The 16,672-nt window shown below is 39.4% G+C and overlaps 2 protein-coding genes across 5 annotated transcripts in view; one reads left to right on the top strand and one right to left on the bottom strand.

Moving 5' to 3' along the window:
- Positions 1-11,321, top strand: part of HIBCH (3-hydroxyisobutyryl-CoA hydrolase) — a 91,159-nt gene extending 79,838 nt beyond the window's left edge. For all 4 annotated transcript variants that reach the window (XM_059054675.2, XM_067026452.1, XM_067026454.1 and 1 more), the window contains 3 exons: positions 3,797-3,916; positions 8,072-8,105; positions 10,983-11,321. In XM_059054675.2, the coding sequence (XP_058910658.1) occupies positions 3,797-3,916; positions 8,072-8,105; positions 10,983-11,098 (270 nt within the window). In that variant the 3' untranslated portion in view covers positions 11,099-11,321. The remainder of the gene's footprint in view (positions 1-3,796; positions 3,917-8,071; positions 8,106-10,982) is intronic.
- Positions 11,322-12,522: 1,201 nt separating this feature from the next.
- C2H2orf88 (chromosome 2 C2orf88 homolog) lies at positions 12,523-16,463 on the bottom strand. Its single transcript, XM_067026455.1, has one exon. The coding sequence runs from the start codon at positions 16,370-16,372 to the stop codon at positions 16,085-16,087; it is 288 nt and encodes a 95-aa protein (XP_066882556.1). The 5' UTR covers positions 16,373-16,463; the 3' UTR covers positions 12,523-16,084.
- Between the last annotated feature and the right edge of the window lie 209 nt (positions 16,464-16,672).

Here is a 16,672-nt window from a genome sequence, read left to right as displayed (position 1 = left end):
AAAGAAGTTCGTTATTTGATATACAGGAGACAACTAATCTTTAAAGGGTCAGATAAATTGGTTAGAACACTGACCAGTGTTCCTCTAATACGCAGAAATGTGTCCGTTCAGTTAGTTGTATGGGTGGGCACAGGGTTGTATCCATACACATTCTGGCTTAGCTAAAGATACAAGTCCTAATCATTATCAAAATTTCCAAAACAGTCTGTGTTCCCTTTATCACGAATGAAGGTATGTTAGCTCCTTTAATGCTCTTCCATTGTCCCTTCTTTGATTCCTCTAACACAGGGGTCCCCAAGCCCCGGGCCGCAGACCGGTGCCAGTCCTCGGCCTGTTAGGAACCGGGCCGCACAGCAGGAGGTGAGCGGCAGGTGAGCCAGCGAAGCTTCATCTGCCGCCCCCCATCGCCCCCATCCCTGGCGTTACCGCCTGAACATCCCCCCCACCCCATCGTGGAAAAATTGTCTTCCACGGAACCAGTCCCTGGTGCCAAAAGGGTTGGGGACCGCTGCTCTAATATGTCCCACTTCCTTGTCAAGGGAAACATCCCCATCTGTGGTCATACTTCATCCTTTTCTGCCTCCTCTAGGAACTAATTGCATGAGCCATCTCCCTCTTTCAGTATCTTCAATTTTACCTTCTTGAGTTAGTGGCATATTTTCTTCTATCATTTTCAAAGCTTTCCTACCCTTACAAAAAAGCCTTCCCTTGACTCTGTTTTTCCTCAAGCTACTCTCTTGACTTTGTCTTCCTCTTTGCCATTGAAATTACACAAACAAGTTTTTTTTTAATTAATAAATTTATTTTTTATTTATTTATTTTTGGCTGCATTGTGTCTTCACTGCTGCACGGGCTTTCTCTAGTTGCTGAGAGTGGGGGCTCCTCTTTGTTGCAGTGGCTTCTCTTGTTGCGGAGCACAGGCTCTAGGCACATGGGCTTCAGTAGTTGTGGCTCGCAGGCTCTAGAGTGCAGGCTCAGCAGTTGTGGTGCACACGGGCTTAGTTGCTCCATAGCATGTGGGATCTTTCTGGACCAGGGCTCGAACCCATGTCCCCTGCATTGGCAGGAAGATTCTTAACCACTGCGCCACCAGGGAAGTCCCCACAAACAAGTTTTTATTCACTTCTTCACCTGACACAATGTCCTCTCCTCTATCTTTGTTCTTTTTGACGTTTCTCCAGCCTTTGACCTTCTTGACTACTTTTATAGCCTCATATAGTATGAGGAGGTAGGCTTTGGAGTTGGCTGGCTTAGATTTGGATTTCTGTTCTGTGTGACCTTGGACAAATTGATGAGTCTGGTTTACTCATTTGTAAAATGTGCATATGTGTGAACATACTTGCCTGAGAGCTAAGGAAAATGTGCTCAATAAATGTTCCTTCCCTTCCCTGATTTGCTTGCTTTCTGACACATTGCACAATCCTGTATTGCCATGCCATTTATGAGGTGGGTAATATTTATTATCTTCATTTCACAAATGAGAAAACTTAAGGTCAATCATGTAGGAGGTAGTGGAGCTGAGATTTCACCTCAGAGCTGTCTCACTCTAGAGTCCAAACCCTTAGCTTCTGTGCTGAAGTGCCAGCATATTGAGTGGTTGGAGACTAGTTTCTTCTTCTGTTATATCTGTCTTATGAAAACATTTTTTATTTTCATGAAATGTCTCAACCAATGGAGCTTTTTTTTTGCGGTACACGGGTCTCTCACTGTTGTGGCCTCTCCCATTGCGGAGCACAGGCTCCAGACACGCAGGCTCAGTGGCCATGGCTCACAGGCCTAGTCTCTCCACAGCATGTGGGATCTTCCCGGACCGGGGCACGAACCCACGGCCCCTGCATCGGCAGGCAGACTCTCAACCACTGCGCCACCAGGGAAGCCCTCTATCACTTTTATTTATTATTTTATTTATTTATTTATTTTTGCGGTACGCGGGCCTCTCACTGTTGTGGCCTCTCCCGCTGCGGAGCACAGGCTCCGGATGTGCAGGCTCAGCGGCCATGGCTCACGGGCCCAGCTGCTCCGCGGCATGTGGGATCTTCCCGGACCAGGGCACGAACCCGTGTCCCCTGCATCGGCCAGCGGACTCTCAACCACTGCGCCACCAGGGAAGCCCCGATGGAGCTTTTTTAATGAAATTTTCTTCCCATTTTTTTTTCTAGTTTGTGTATACGGCACAAGCACAGACAACTGGGGACCTTAAGTGGCCTTTCTTATGAAATGAATTGGTAGCCAGGTGAGGAAGTATAGCGAGAGACAGAGTTTTGTGTCTAGATGGCACATAAAGTACCAAACTAAGAATTGAGGACACAGGCAGTTAATCATAACAATAGTACTGAGTGAGGTACATAATTGTGAGCTTGCACACTGCAGCCCTGTTGGAAAGGGAATTGTAGCTTCATTGTTTTTGCAGACTAGAAAAGATAGAAGGTAGCTGTGTCCCTCCCTTAGGTACACCTTTTAGCATTGTGAATGAAGTTCTTCTAGGTCTTCATTGTGATAACATGAGCATTGCTCTGACCAGAGAAAACTACTGGGTTGGGCAATAAAATGGACCCATTACCGACTTGCCTATGGAAAGGATGGGCCCCCAGCACAGTATTCAGACTGCGCAGGGGTGCCATCATCCTTGTGGCCTGCAACCAGAAAGGTGAGAACATGGAGTAGGATCGCTATCAGGACATTGAATGGGATCATGTCCATACAGCACTGAGGGCAGAAGAGTGAGTTCCTGCGAATATGAACTAGATTCATAAAAGACTTAATTGTTTCCTCTCCTTCTCCTCTTCTCTTCAGCATTGTGGCTGTAGGTAGGGTACTAATCTTCCCTCAACTTTTCCTGTACAGTAGTCATCTATTTAAGCTCTGGCAACTGCTTGGTGAGATATTGCCCTGCCCACTCAGTCTGTTCTCTGAATCTGTTGCCAGACTTGAGGATGATACAAAGAACCTGGAATCTTGATGTGGGGAGTTCTTTGAACTCAAAAAGTGAAAGTCATACCTTTGAGACAGTCGCTCAGCAACATGCCTGAAAACTATATATTGCAACTATAAAGGAAAGGGCAAGCCTCAGATTTATACACATGTAATGGGACGTCCTGCAGCAGCTGTTGTATTCACAGCCATACACATGTATTGGAATATCAGTAATAGCATCTTTAAATTCAGAAGGAAGTGGCATAGCATTGTAGCCAAGGAGTCAGGCCTATATTTCTTATTTTATCAAATATTTAAGTACTAGAGAAGACCACGTCACAATACCTCGAATTATTGTTTCTCTCTTTACTTCCAAGGTAAGTGGATTTATTTTTAGGTGAAGACTATAGTTTAGTTAAGACACTTCTCTAGAGTCACAATGTGGGAAGGAGGAGCTACTGTATTTCTACTCCTTCACTTTCTTTATATTGTAAAGTGAAATGTCTGTCCTCTGATACATTAGTGCTTTGTGAGATGTGTATTAGTTTTATTTAGGCATAATCACTATTTGCTTATTACATAGTTGAGATGATAATTTATGTCAGGCAGGCTACAAAATGTAGATGTACTTTATTATTTCAGTTATGGGTATAGAATTTATTCCACTTGTAGAATGATCTGTTTTGTTGTACTGGATTAGAAGTTTTTGTTTGGTGCTTTGGCAGGATTAGGCTAAGGTATAATCTTATTTTTATGAGACTTTGTTGTATGAAAGTATTGTTAAGGAGCAAATTTTAATATGATTTATATCAAAACTCAGCTGGTTTATTATAAGCAGTAAAGGAACTATTGGGCTAAAACTAGTAAATTTTTTCTCTAATAGGTAATTAATAAAATGTCTCCAACATCCTTAAAGATCACACTAAGGCAACTCATGGAGGGGTCTTCCAAGACCTTGCAGGAAGTATTAACTATGGAATATCGGCTGAGTCAAGCTTGTATGGTAAGAATTTTTCTTTAAAGTATTGTCATTTTCTAGTTATGAAAGTCATATATGTTCATTGTAGAACATGTAAAATATAGAAAATTTATAAACAAGAAAATTGAAACTGTCTATAAATCTACTCTATGAAAATGCAACAGGCCAGTTAGCTTAAGCCACATGGGAATATTGCTCACAGATTGTTAATAAGCCTTTGTGAAACAGCAGTTACCTTTGCATGTAATTGTACGAAGGACCCTGACCTCATGTGAAATTCAGAATAGAAATTTTAACCATTTTTCAGGCATAGTCTCTGACCTTAGGCAAGAAGCATAAATTCTCTAAATGTGAATGCACAAAGGGAAGTTATTAGTCTATTATATGTTTTAATTAATAGATTAGCATTGAAAATACCATTATAGATACACTTAAAATAGGCAATAATCACATAGAATATTATTGATTTCATGAAATATTTCAGTCATAGTGGTTTATTCTTCCAGATAAACTCTAAAAAAAAAAAAATACCAGGCTGTGCCAGGTATTTGTTACGGCACACAGGATCTTCGTTGCAGCATGTGGGATCTTTTAGTTGCTGCATGCGGACTTATTAGTTGCAGCATGTGGACTCTCAATTGCGGCATGCAAACTCTTCAGCTGCAGCACACATGTGGGATCTAGTTCCCTCACCAGGGATCAAACACAGGCCCCCTGCATTGGGAGCGTGGAGTCTTATCCAGTGGACCACCAGGGGAGTCCCCAGATAAACTCCTTTAAAGCAGAATTATCTCTTGTGTTATGTGTAGAGGACCCTTAGATTAATACACTCATGGCCTAAAGGAAATATTGTGTTTAATAACTAGAAAGCAGACATACCTAATGGTCTTCGATATCCTGAAATGGTGAAGATATTCAAAATAGTTCATCCAACCATAAATTAAGCTCTATTAGTCATATATTGAGGTCAGTCCATAGGATGTAAATGGCAGCTGAGGTACTGTGCTAGGCACTTTACCTGCATTCTCTCAGTTAAATATTACACTATCTGTAGAAGGCAGGTACTATTATTGTTTCCACTTTACAGATGAGGAGACAGTGGCATAGAAAAGTAAAGTAACCTGCCTAAGGTGGTGCAGCTGTTAAGTGGCAGAGACATGGTGTGTGAAACCAGATGGTCATGCTCCTGACCCCTACCCGGTACACCTCACCCAGTCCCTGTTTTTCACTGTACATTTAGTGTACTGCCTGGATTGATTGAGTCCCTCCTTCCTTCACTCTCTCAGCAAATATGTTTAGCTATGTGCCAAGCACTGTGCTAAGTATTATGCTGTTGTATGTCCTTGTTCTCATGGGATTTATAGCCTCCTGAGACTATAAAGAACAAGTAAACAAAATAAGTAAAATAATTACAAATTGTGGTAAGTGCTCTAGAGGAAACCTACAGGGTTGGTGATAGAATAATGTGAGGACAAGAGGGAATGGGGGAAGCAAAGGGAAACCTTCAGGCCCAGCGGCCATGGCTCATGGGCTCAGCCGCTCCACGGCATGTGGGATCCTCCCGGACCAGGGCACGAACCCGTGTCTCCTGTATCGGCAGGCGGATTCTCAACCACTGCGCCACCAGGGAAGCCCAAAGGGAAACCTTTAAATAAGTAGGTCCAGGAAGACATCTTTGAGATGTCAGCTCATTAGTGACCTGAAGGGTGAGAAATGAGAATACTGGAAAGCCTTGTGGTTTCGGCAGGGGGTGATTTGGTTTTAGGAGGGTAATTATTGCTACTGAATGACGATGGGGTTGGGGAGGGGATTCAGAGTGGATGTAGAGATCAGATATGAGTTTACTGCAGTAATCCAGGTGCAGAATAGTAGTGGCTTAGACTAGAGTGGCAGTGGAGAGAAGTTAAATGGATTTAAGACAAACGTAGGAGATAGAATTGATAGGCCTTGATGGATATGAAGGAAAGAACACATTTAGGAGTTGGAGCTTAGAGGTGTGGGTTAGAGATTTAAGTCTGAGAGGCATTAACGCCAATTTAAAAAAAGAACACTTTGGAGATTTATTTACTTAACAAATAAGAGTGCTTACCATGTGCTAGGCACTAATATATAGGTAAACAAAACAAAGACATCCCTGCTCTCCTGGAACTTACTTTATAGTGGGGGAGATAGACTATAAACAGATAAATTTGTAAAATATGTAGTATATTATTACAGGTGCTAAGGAGCAAAAGTAAATCGGGAAGGAGGGTATGGAATACAGGGGGATAGGAGTTGAACTTGTATATAGGAAGACCAGAGAAGACCTCACTGAGATGATGTTCTTTGAGTGAAAACCTGAAAGAAGTGTGGGAGCGAGCCATGCACCTATCTGGAGGGCACCTGACGTCCAGACCTCTGAGGTGAGGGGTGGCCTTCCTGTTCTAGGAACTGCAGGGGGGCCTTGCTGATGGAGTGGGGCAGGGGTGGTTGGTGAGTGAGAGAGAAAGGAGGTCAGAGCAGACAGCGTAGGGAAGGGCTGTGCAGAGCATACATGGCCATGGCGGTCTTTGTAAGACTTTGGCTTTTGTTCTGAGTAAAATGGGAAGGCACTGGATGTTTTTTGAGCAGAGGAGGGACAGGATCTTATTTTTAACAGAATTGATCACTCAGGCACTGATATGTTGAGTTTAGAGTGGATAAGATCATGTAGAAGGAAAATGAGCAGTGGAAGAGAAAATGGACAGAGGTGGGAGAACCAGGAGAGCATGGTGTCATGAAAGCAGGAGAGGAGTGTTTCAAGGAGGGAACACTGCCAAAGCCTCTAGTAGACGAGGATAAAGGCATGCTTTGAGTTTGGCAATACTGAAGTTACAGATGATTTTGGCAAGCCATCTCAGGGGTGTGTTGAGGCAGAAGTTGCAGTGTGGTAAGCTGGAGGGGAAGTGAGTAAATGGGATGTGAAGAATTGAAGACTGTGTTCACAACCCTTTCTTCTTGAAACAGAAATAGGGTAGAAGCTGTGGAATCAAGTGAGATTTCCTTTGGAAGATACTAGAACATGTTTGTAAATGATTGGGAATGAGCCAATAGGGAAAAAGGATTATGTTGATGATACTAATGATAGTTAACATTTACTGAACACTTACTATGTGTCAGACACTGTGCTGGAATGTCGATTAAGATAATCTTAGGATGGATGTGTTGATATTACCATTTCATATAAGGAAACTGGGAGTTAAGAGAAATTACTAGCCCAGGACATTTGAACTGCATGCACTCGACCACTCAGTTATACTGCCTACATTGATGATGGCAGGAAAAGAGAGACAGGTGACCTTCTCAGGCTTAGTCCTTGAGAAGAGGGCATATGAATGGGAAGGCAGGGGAGGATTGGCCTTTGGCAGGGGTGGGTCCCTTCCTCCTTAGACGGGAGAGGGAAGGCACGTGCAGATTGCTGTAGGCTGTAGTTTGGCTGCAGATGTTTTAGTGGGAAGAAGAGAATGTTCTGTCTTAGGGCGTCTTTTTTTCTTTTTTTAAAATAAGGTAGAAGGTTAGTTAACTCATTAGCTGAGAATATAGTGTAAAGAGTAGAACTTGCTAGGGGAAGAGGTTGAGGGGACAGAAAACAGCTGAAGTCATTATCTTGCAGTGGGGAAGAGAACATGGATTGTGAGGCAGTTTTCCATGCCTGTTTGAGATTTGTGATCATGAATTTTAAATGAAGCCAGTCACAGTTGTATTTTTCTGCATTAAGATTTTAGCTGCTCGAACACAGGCAGAGGTAAATAGTAGGGTTCAGCTGGTGCTGAGATTTTGCCAAGATAGAATAAAGGGCGGCAGGGGGTGGGGGGGAGGCTTGAGGGAGATAAGGGCATTTTCAAGAAAAAAAAAAATGACAGCATTAATGAACTGGGGAAACTGGCCTGGATGAAGAGCAGAGTGAAGCCGGAACAAATGGTGAGAAAGTCGTGTAGATCAGCGGAGCTCAGTTAAATCAGGGATTTGTAGCAGTGGAGATATTTGAGCAAATAAGAATAGGAGGAGGTGATCAGAGTGGGTTCTCAGAGGTGGTCCAGTCTCTGAATGTCGTGGCTCAGGGTGTGGCCACGGAGGGGGGGCTAAAGTGTCTGGAAGAGAGGAGATGATCAGGAATGAAGATGCCCAGAAATTCCACATTTAATCTTGATTTTCTTTCAGAGAGGCCATGACTTTCATGAAGGTGTTAGGGCAGGTAAGTGACAGTTGTTTCCTTCCTGGCTATTATGGAAATAGGATTTTTGAGCAGATACTGTTAAAAAAAATGATGATGGTTGTTTGATTAGTGAAAATCAAACTTTTATAAAATTGCAAAGTTTTTTAAAAAATATTAACAACTGGCATATGAGGGAAGACCAGTCTTTGAAACCAATATTGTTTAAAAAATTCCAATAATGTGGCAACCGCTCCCTAATGTATATATAAGAGGTAATCCTGCTCCTACAGTCACATGGACTCCCTCTGCTAAGTGCAGCGTGTTTGTAAATTCATTCTGCTGCTTAAGCCTTTGCAGGGTACGTTTATTCTCCTGGAGAAAGGCCTGAAGTCCCCTCTTTTTTTGTCCTGGCTTTTGGCAAAATCCCAGCTGTGTTGGACCCTACCATCCACCTTTTTGCCTGAACTTAGCAGTTAAACATTGACATTGAGAAAAAAACTTATGGCATAATTAGTAACATCTGCTACTATTATTAATTTCTATTTTTGCTTATCATCTTCAAAGTAAGAATATTAAGAAAAAGCAAGTGAAGTAGTTGATTTTTTTTGTTCCTAGCAAATATGCAACCATTTCTTTTCATGTATAAGTCCATATGCCTATAAATAGTAGCTGTCATTTATGTTGTATACAATGAGTTCTTTCACTCTGCTTGTATTTTACATATCTAATTTTCTTATGTTTTTATTTATCACTTTAATATAGTACATACTCTAGATATATTTTATCTGAATAAAAGGTTATGCTCTCTGAGCTGTAAGCTTCGATAAACACTGGTCACTGTGGTAGAATTCTCTTCATTTCTGGCATGATACAGTATAAGAAAGAAACAAATCCTTTTAGAGGACACGTGGAGTTGAGTCAGAGGAAATGGCTATATGTTTTATAGAAAACATGGATTTATCCTACTGATTCCCTGCAAATCCTTGCTGCATGCGGATCAGAGCTTAGACCTCTGATTTTAGGAGGACCTGTGTGCTACTTGGATTATGTTGCTAAAGTATTCATTCATTATATGTTATAGCAGCCCTTCTTAAACTTAGAAAAGAAAGGTACTGTTTTTTAGATATACTGTCAATTATTTTAAGGAAAAAGAGCTGAAACCAAGCAGCATCAAAGTTCTGATTCATAGTCCAGGTGCTTATCAAGCTACTTTTTAATGAAGAGAAAGTATGTAACCTCATCTTTCAGCATAACCTCTTTATTCAGAAAGCAGTATCTATTCTGGGTAAAACTGTTAAGATGTTCTTACATAACCAAATGTTTGCTACAATTTGCTAATTATAAAGTATGTTACCAAATTAGATAAACTATCAAATTAAGGGAATGGATGTAAAAAAATTCTTACTTTTAACATCTAGAATAAACTTCTTCCTTTAGAAGAATTTACAGAAAAAAATTTTTTAAAGGATTATCTCAGAAGAGCTAGAGAGCTACCAACTGGAATTTGAGTGGGTGCCTCATGAAACCTGAAAAACCTGAGTTGTCTGCAGGGCAAGAACTCGTTTTATCTATGCTAGAATAAAAATTTTGTTAGTTTGAAATTAAATAACATGCAAATTTGATTAATATTCTCTTTTCATTTGACCTTCAGTGGACTGTCAAGGAGGTAGATAGCACTGACCCAGAGGGCTTTTAGGGAAGAGATTCTTGTAGAAAGAATGCTCCAGGATTGTTTTTATTTACTCTGTCCAGGGAATGTAAAACTTTCAAACCGGCTGGGATCATAACATCAGTGTTCAGTATCACCACTGATCTGACACTGGAATCCTATAGTTAGACAGCCAAACCTTGAAAACCTCCAGTATCCACATTTAATTATGCATAAAGCCCCCTTCTACCTACCTCCTGAGGCAGCCTACTGCCTTTGGTTCCCAGATTGCTTCTTTAACTATTTCTCCTTTTAGTGATTAACTCATTTTTTCAGGTTCACTGTAGACTTTGTATGTTTAAATACTTTAATTCCCCACATGAATTGCGCACATTTTAAGCATGGCTGAAATCCCTTACCACAACCAGACTAGCTACAGCTCCATTCTCTTTCTTTTTTGTTTTTAATTTTTTGAGATAATTGTAGATTCAAATGCAGTGTAAAAAATAATATGGAGAGATTCTGCATACCCTCCACCCAGTTTCCCAAATGGTAAAATTTGTATAACTGTAGTATACTATCACAACCAGGAAATTGACATTCTCCTCCCTTTTTAAAGGAGGTTATGGATTGATTGCCTCATACTTAAAATCCTGTGGGGATACTATGTGGCTACACCAAGTGATGACTACACTGAAATAAGAGAAGCAGAGCTTCTCATGATAACCTGAAGGTGGTCTGGTATTTTAATTTAGTGTGAGCTAGAAGATTCAGCAAAACAGTTGTATCCACATTTAATTATGCATAAAGTCCCTTTCCCTGTACCCCAAGTAATTTTCCTCTCAGTTCAATGTGGAGGAGGTTAGCAGACAGATCTGGGCCCTCCCCCTTCTCCTGCCTTCCCTTTAAACCACACCAACTCTGGTTTTAGCTCTTTTATAAAGAGCTAAAGAAAGATTTCATTTATGATACTATTAGAAAAAGAAAAAAAACAAGAGTTCTAAGGCTTAAACCACTGGATTAGTTCAGCAGACTGTATTCAAGCTAGAGATATCCGGCTTAGCAGGTGAAGTCATCATCCAATTCTGTGAGGGCTTAATAATTTAAGGGGAAAAAGAAAAAGGAACACATACAAAAATTTCAACTTTGCAGAAAAAGATGTGCTATAGAAAAATATGCCTAGTCCAAGGTAGTTTGTGTCAATTCAGTAATTAAAATCTGGTAATACCAAAGAGAATACTAACGTTTCTTATGTCTTTACTTGACAGTTTTAATAGATAAAGACCAGAGTCCGAAGTGGAAACCAGCTGATCTAAAAGAAGTTACTGATGAAGCTTTGAATAATCACTTCAAATCTCTGGGAAGTAATGATTTGAAATTTTGAAGAGACTGGCTTTTTAAAGTATTATTTTGCAGTAGAGTTGGCAAACTATGGCACATGGGCCAAAGCCAACCTGCTGCCTTTTTTCATATATCCCTCAGTTAAGAATGGTATCTGCATTTTTAAATGGTTGGAGAAAGAAATCAAAGACCAATATTGCATGGCATGTGAAAATTACATGAAATTCAAATATCATTGTCCATAAATAAAACTTTATTGGAACGTGGCTTTACTCATCTGTTGACATATCTGTGGCTGCTTTGAGTAATTGCAGTAGAGATTGTAAGGCCTGCAAAGCCTAAAATATTTACTGTCTGGTCCTTTTCAGAAAAATTTTGCCAGCCCTATTTTAAAAGATGGGAAAATTTGAAGGTCTTTAGAGATTCTTGAGTTAGTATATCTAATTGAAATGGGAACTTTATGTTTTGGCTTAGGGTATTGGTTTTTAATACTGTGTTAACACTTCATAGAATTTTCTCCATATATAAATCTATTTTAAAATAATTATGAGTTTCTGTAGCCGAAGTGTTCCTTTTATAATGATAGAAATCTCAGGCAAAGAGAAAAGGTTCTTATGAGGTTGTCTTTCCAGTATTATTGACCCAGCCTTGGCTTTTTCTGAAGTTAACCAGAATCTCTTCCTATGGGGAAAAAAAGCATTATTTCTTGTTGTTTAGAGTATTTGCTAATCTGGCAGAATGAGGCATTAGAAAACTCTAAGATAGAGACACTCTGCCTTCTGCAATTTATATCAGACTTTTGTGTGATAACAGTAATTTGTTCTTCCACAGTTCAAATCAGGAGAAAGAACTTGAAAACAAGAGGACTTTTGTTCAAAACAGAAGTACCTTCAGTAATTGGTACTGTTGACAAAATAAGTTTTTTTTAAGGTACACAACTGTGGATGTTCCAGACTTGGAACATTAATGTCTAGGTAAGAATCATTTTTAAATTAAAGATCAGCTTATGATTTACTTTATAGCTTGGTACAATTTTTTCCTTCATTCCAAACCCCTCAGAAACTAAGAGAACTTTAGTTTTGTGAAAGAATGAAAAGCAGGCAGAACTGAAAAAGACATCAAAGATTATATCCTGCACCCTTCTCATAGATGAGGAAATTGCAGTCCAGAAGGAATTGCTTTAAATTTTCTGTTCTCGATATACTTAACATGAAGCATTTTTCTTCCCCCCCAAATTAGCAACATATTTGGAAAAAAGATGCCATGATAATGAACATGTTTACATTTATATTCTTAAAGCTTCTAAATGTGGATGTGAATGATCTAAGAAAATACTTGTGTAAATGGACTTTTCTTTGTATTTGCTAGAAATGCAGAAAATGTTAAGTCCTTTATGTTAAAAAATTTGAAATCACACAATGGTGAAAAGCATTTGCTTGCTTCAATTAAATAAGGACTCGTAACTGGTTAATTGCAACTAGACTTTTATTGAATAGTTAGGAAAAATGTTTTCACAAAAATATTTGGGAAAATATATACCATTTCATAGCTAAGTCTTACAGTGAAGAGAATTTGCTAACAAAAGTTGAGTTTTGCCAAGTAAGATGTAGGGAATACATCTGAGCCTGTGCTCACTGCTCCAAGGAAGACACATCCAGTTTGGTCACACAAATACAGGATGGGGGCATTATGATTAAGCAAACAATTTATTTGTTAGAACTTTGTTTTTAAATTACTGTGCCTTGACATTATTTATAAGTTGTCTCTAACTTTTGATTTCTCAAACTATATAATTACAAAAGTATAGTTCCCCCATCTCATAAAATGCCAGTGACACTGAGTAGGATATATGAGTGTCATGCTTCTTCATTCGTTCAGCATGTCTCTTATAAGGCAGTTTGACACAAATGATTCCTTTGGGAATAAGATAATTTTTTAATCCCCTTCAAAATTGTGCTTTAAGTGCTAATAACCATAGGTAGTTTGCAAAGAACTGATAAGGCAATGGAAAGTGGAGAATTGTCAGGTCAAAGGCCTGTGACTGAAAGGTAATAACTAGCACTCAGAAGACACTGAACTGGGAAGGGAGCAGTGAAGCACATGTGTGGGGTTATGTGAGTTTTCTTAAATGAGGAATCGGCACATTTCTCTCTGCTAATCTGCTGCTTCCAGAGTTGCCCCCTGCAGGTTCTTCGTCATGCTGGTGGCACTCATCTGCCCCTCTACTGGATGTTCTTGATGGAGAAGATTCAGTGGTTGGGCACATGTGAGTGTGGTAAACAACGGAACGGAACTTGGCTACTGTGTCCTTCCCCTCAGATGAAAACATTGGAAACTTGTTTTTGGAGCCTGACGTGAGTGTTGTTTCTTGGGCCCTCTTTTCCGTATTTTTTTTTTCCCTTATAATTTGGCCACTATTCTTATTTCTTCTGTGTTTGTGATCTAAGTTGGAACAAATGTTTCCCATTCCAGTAGCTAATAATTCTTTCAGTCTTCTGTTTTATATGTCTCTTTCCTTCTCAAGCAGCCCTTCTACTCTTTGTTCATGAAAGACCTTCAAAATGAAGTAAATCCAGTATTTAAAGATGAAGGTATGTAAGAAGTTGAATTATCCTATCAAAGATGTTCTCATTTATCTTGTCATCTAGGCCAAACTATATCTTGATAACAATCATACACAGTACATTTGTTGATCCAGCTCTTTCCTGCCTGCCCCCAACTTGGTTTATCCACTAACTCACTGATTATGCAAGCCTTTGTTGTTCCGTGTCCATGGTTTGACATATACACCATGCATCTCCGTAAGTCTCTGTATGTCACAAGATACTATACTGTTAAAGTGAGTCAGGGGCAAGGGGGTAGTGCTCAATGACAAAACCCTATTGCCATAGTATCAGAGATGGTGGCAACAGAGATTAGACTTCCAGCTAGATACGGGTCTGGCAGGCCTGCCTGTATTACACCCCTAGGAAATAGAGGCCCAGGGCAAAGGAGGAACCTGAGATCAAAATATTTAGATATAATCAAAGCCTACTAGTCTATGTCCTTATGTATGCTGAAAAATTTAGTGTGATGCGCTGCTTTTATATGGCTTTGTGTTCTCACCATAATATGTATTATATACTTAATTATATCTTTTAAACAGCAGTGACCTTGCAGCAAAAGTATCTGATGTAAAATATAAAATGAATGAAAAACGGCAACATCTAGGCTTTTGTCTGAGTCATTAGTATAAGCACTCATAAACCTAAATTTTTCTTCATGAGCTGGAAATATGTTTTGCACTTCTTGGAAACTTTCTGTTCTTAGCCTTGCAACTTCAGATCCTTGTATAAACAGGGGTGGTGGTTTTTCTATTTTGTAAAGTTGCTAGATTATTAAGTACAACAGGACAGTACAAACCCTGGGATTAGATGAAAGTTAAATGACCAGTTATCCAAAGGCAACTGAAAAATGGCACACCACTCACTTCAAAAGAATTTTCTTTGCCCATTTACCTTGGAGAATTCAGTCTATTTGATTGTGGGTTTCAGAGTATAACTGCTAAAATCAGAGGTAGCAATTGTGCCTGCTTATAAGGTCATACACATTTATGTCATTAGAGGTCACAAGCCTTTTTCTGCCTTTCTTTAGATTTCAATGACAAGGGTCTCTTGTATCTTAATAAAAGGATCTAATTGCACGGGCTTAAATAACTCCTATTCCAGTTAACCTCAATGTGGCAAATCTTGATGAAAACATACTTCTAAAGACTCAGTCTCAATTTTCTTGCAAGTTACATCTTCTAGTATCTTCCCCCTTTCCTGAATTTTCTGTTACCATTGATCTTAAACAGTACTTAATTAAAAAAAAAAAAAAAAAGTCTTCCCAAAAAAGTAGCCAAATTTATGAAAATAGTATAGTATATGGTTGTAAATGCCCCATGGGCTTTGTTACCACTAAAAATATACATGAGTATTCCCTTTGGAAGAGCATTTGATCTTTTGTAATAACTAAATTCTCATGCATAATCTGGTCCCATAGTAATCTAAATGGTGACTGCCCATGTACCAGCCCCTTGCATCTGTGAGACAGTAAAGCTTAACATACACGCAGCACTGAGACCAGGTTCTTCTTTCCACCTTGCCAACTAGGGCTTTTGTTACTTTACAGTTTTCTGGATTGCTGTTTATAAAAGTTACCCCTGCTTGTTTTCTTGTATAGTAATATCACTGGGCTACCTAATTCAATGCAATAAACATTGTCATGACTTCTGTAAATTGTATATTGTTAAGATGCTTATATGCGAAGTCTGAGTCATCCAGTAACAGGTATGATTAGTTAGGGCCCTGAGGTTCAAGGTGATAGTTATGATTTTCATCTACAAAAGTAAATATCTTATTAAGGACATGGTTCACGGTGGACCTTCTCCACATGGGTTGCTTTCTAATGCTTGGTCATTTGTGTTAAGAAGGAGGGATCCTTGACTCAAAAGATTTTGGCAAACAAGACCCACTGTTAACAGCTATGGCTTGAGTGCCCAGGCAATTCCTTTGCCCAGGCATTTCAAGAAAATCCTTTTCATTTCTTTTTTTTTTTTTTTTTTTTGTATAAACTGACAAATAGTTATTTTAAAGGAATGCCATTAAAATGACCATTTTGAAAACACGGGTTTTAAATAAATTTAAATTATTAAATACTTTTTTTTAATTTTAAAGAACTTTAAAAATTCTTATTTGGTGATGGCATTGTTGCCTCTGGAAGTGGTGTGACACAGCTGATTACTGTGGCACCAGAGGACTTACATTTAACCCTTTAATGACTAAAATCCAAGACCAAGCAGATAGAAATTGCTGTTAATATAGAACTGCTTAAAACACTTCATTTTTAGGTATTCTTAGACTCTTGATGGCTATCGAAATATTTTTCTTTACACCCAGATGGAGTTAATTGTATTTATTCACACCAGTTTTTGCTGTTGTTTCATGTATTTAAACTAGCACCAACTTTATCCACAGTTTGAGAAAGTGTCATCATCCTACACACAGCGTCAAGGCCCCTCACTCTCAATATATGGGATGTCATAGTACTTGAGGTGGTTGCCAGCCCACTGCTGCAAGGCATCACTCAAGATTTCCTGGGACAGGCGGTGTGCAAATTCAAAGACCACAATTTCAGGCCCGAGGTGTTCCTTCACTTCCTCTTTGATGTTAACTAGAGAAGGCATCCTGAGTAGAAATCTCTCTTCAGGCATAAAGTTTTCTTCACTCTCATGCCTCTTCTCACTCTCGAGTGTGGTGGGAAATGGGAAAGTTTGCTTTGATTTCATGCAGCCCATGTTACAAAGAGCTTTGACTGAGTGAAGGAAAGCAGTAGCAAAGACTACTTCATCAGCATCTTTGGAAAACACCAAGTGTTTGTCCACTTGATATTGAGCAGTGCTTTTCCTCTCCAGGCTACTTCAGAAATCAATGTTCCCTTTCACCAATCTTCACATGTAATGTTTATCTGTCAAGAGAAGGGAAGTTTCATTTTGAAGTCATAGAATGCAAACTATTGTACGATTAGGTAGCAAGTAGAAACAAATCTTTACCACTTTCATCACTTGGAGGAAATGTAAGGTAACAACAGCTTTATC

This window comes from Kogia breviceps, chromosome 2, assembly GCF_026419965.1.
Source record: "Kogia breviceps isolate mKogBre1 chromosome 2, mKogBre1 haplotype 1, whole genome shotgun sequence".
NCBI classification, from domain to species: domain Eukaryota; kingdom Metazoa; phylum Chordata; class Mammalia; order Artiodactyla; family Physeteridae; genus Kogia; species Kogia breviceps.
Note: the sequence above shows the minus strand (reverse complement) of the source record. Positions and strands in the feature narration are given on the sequence as shown.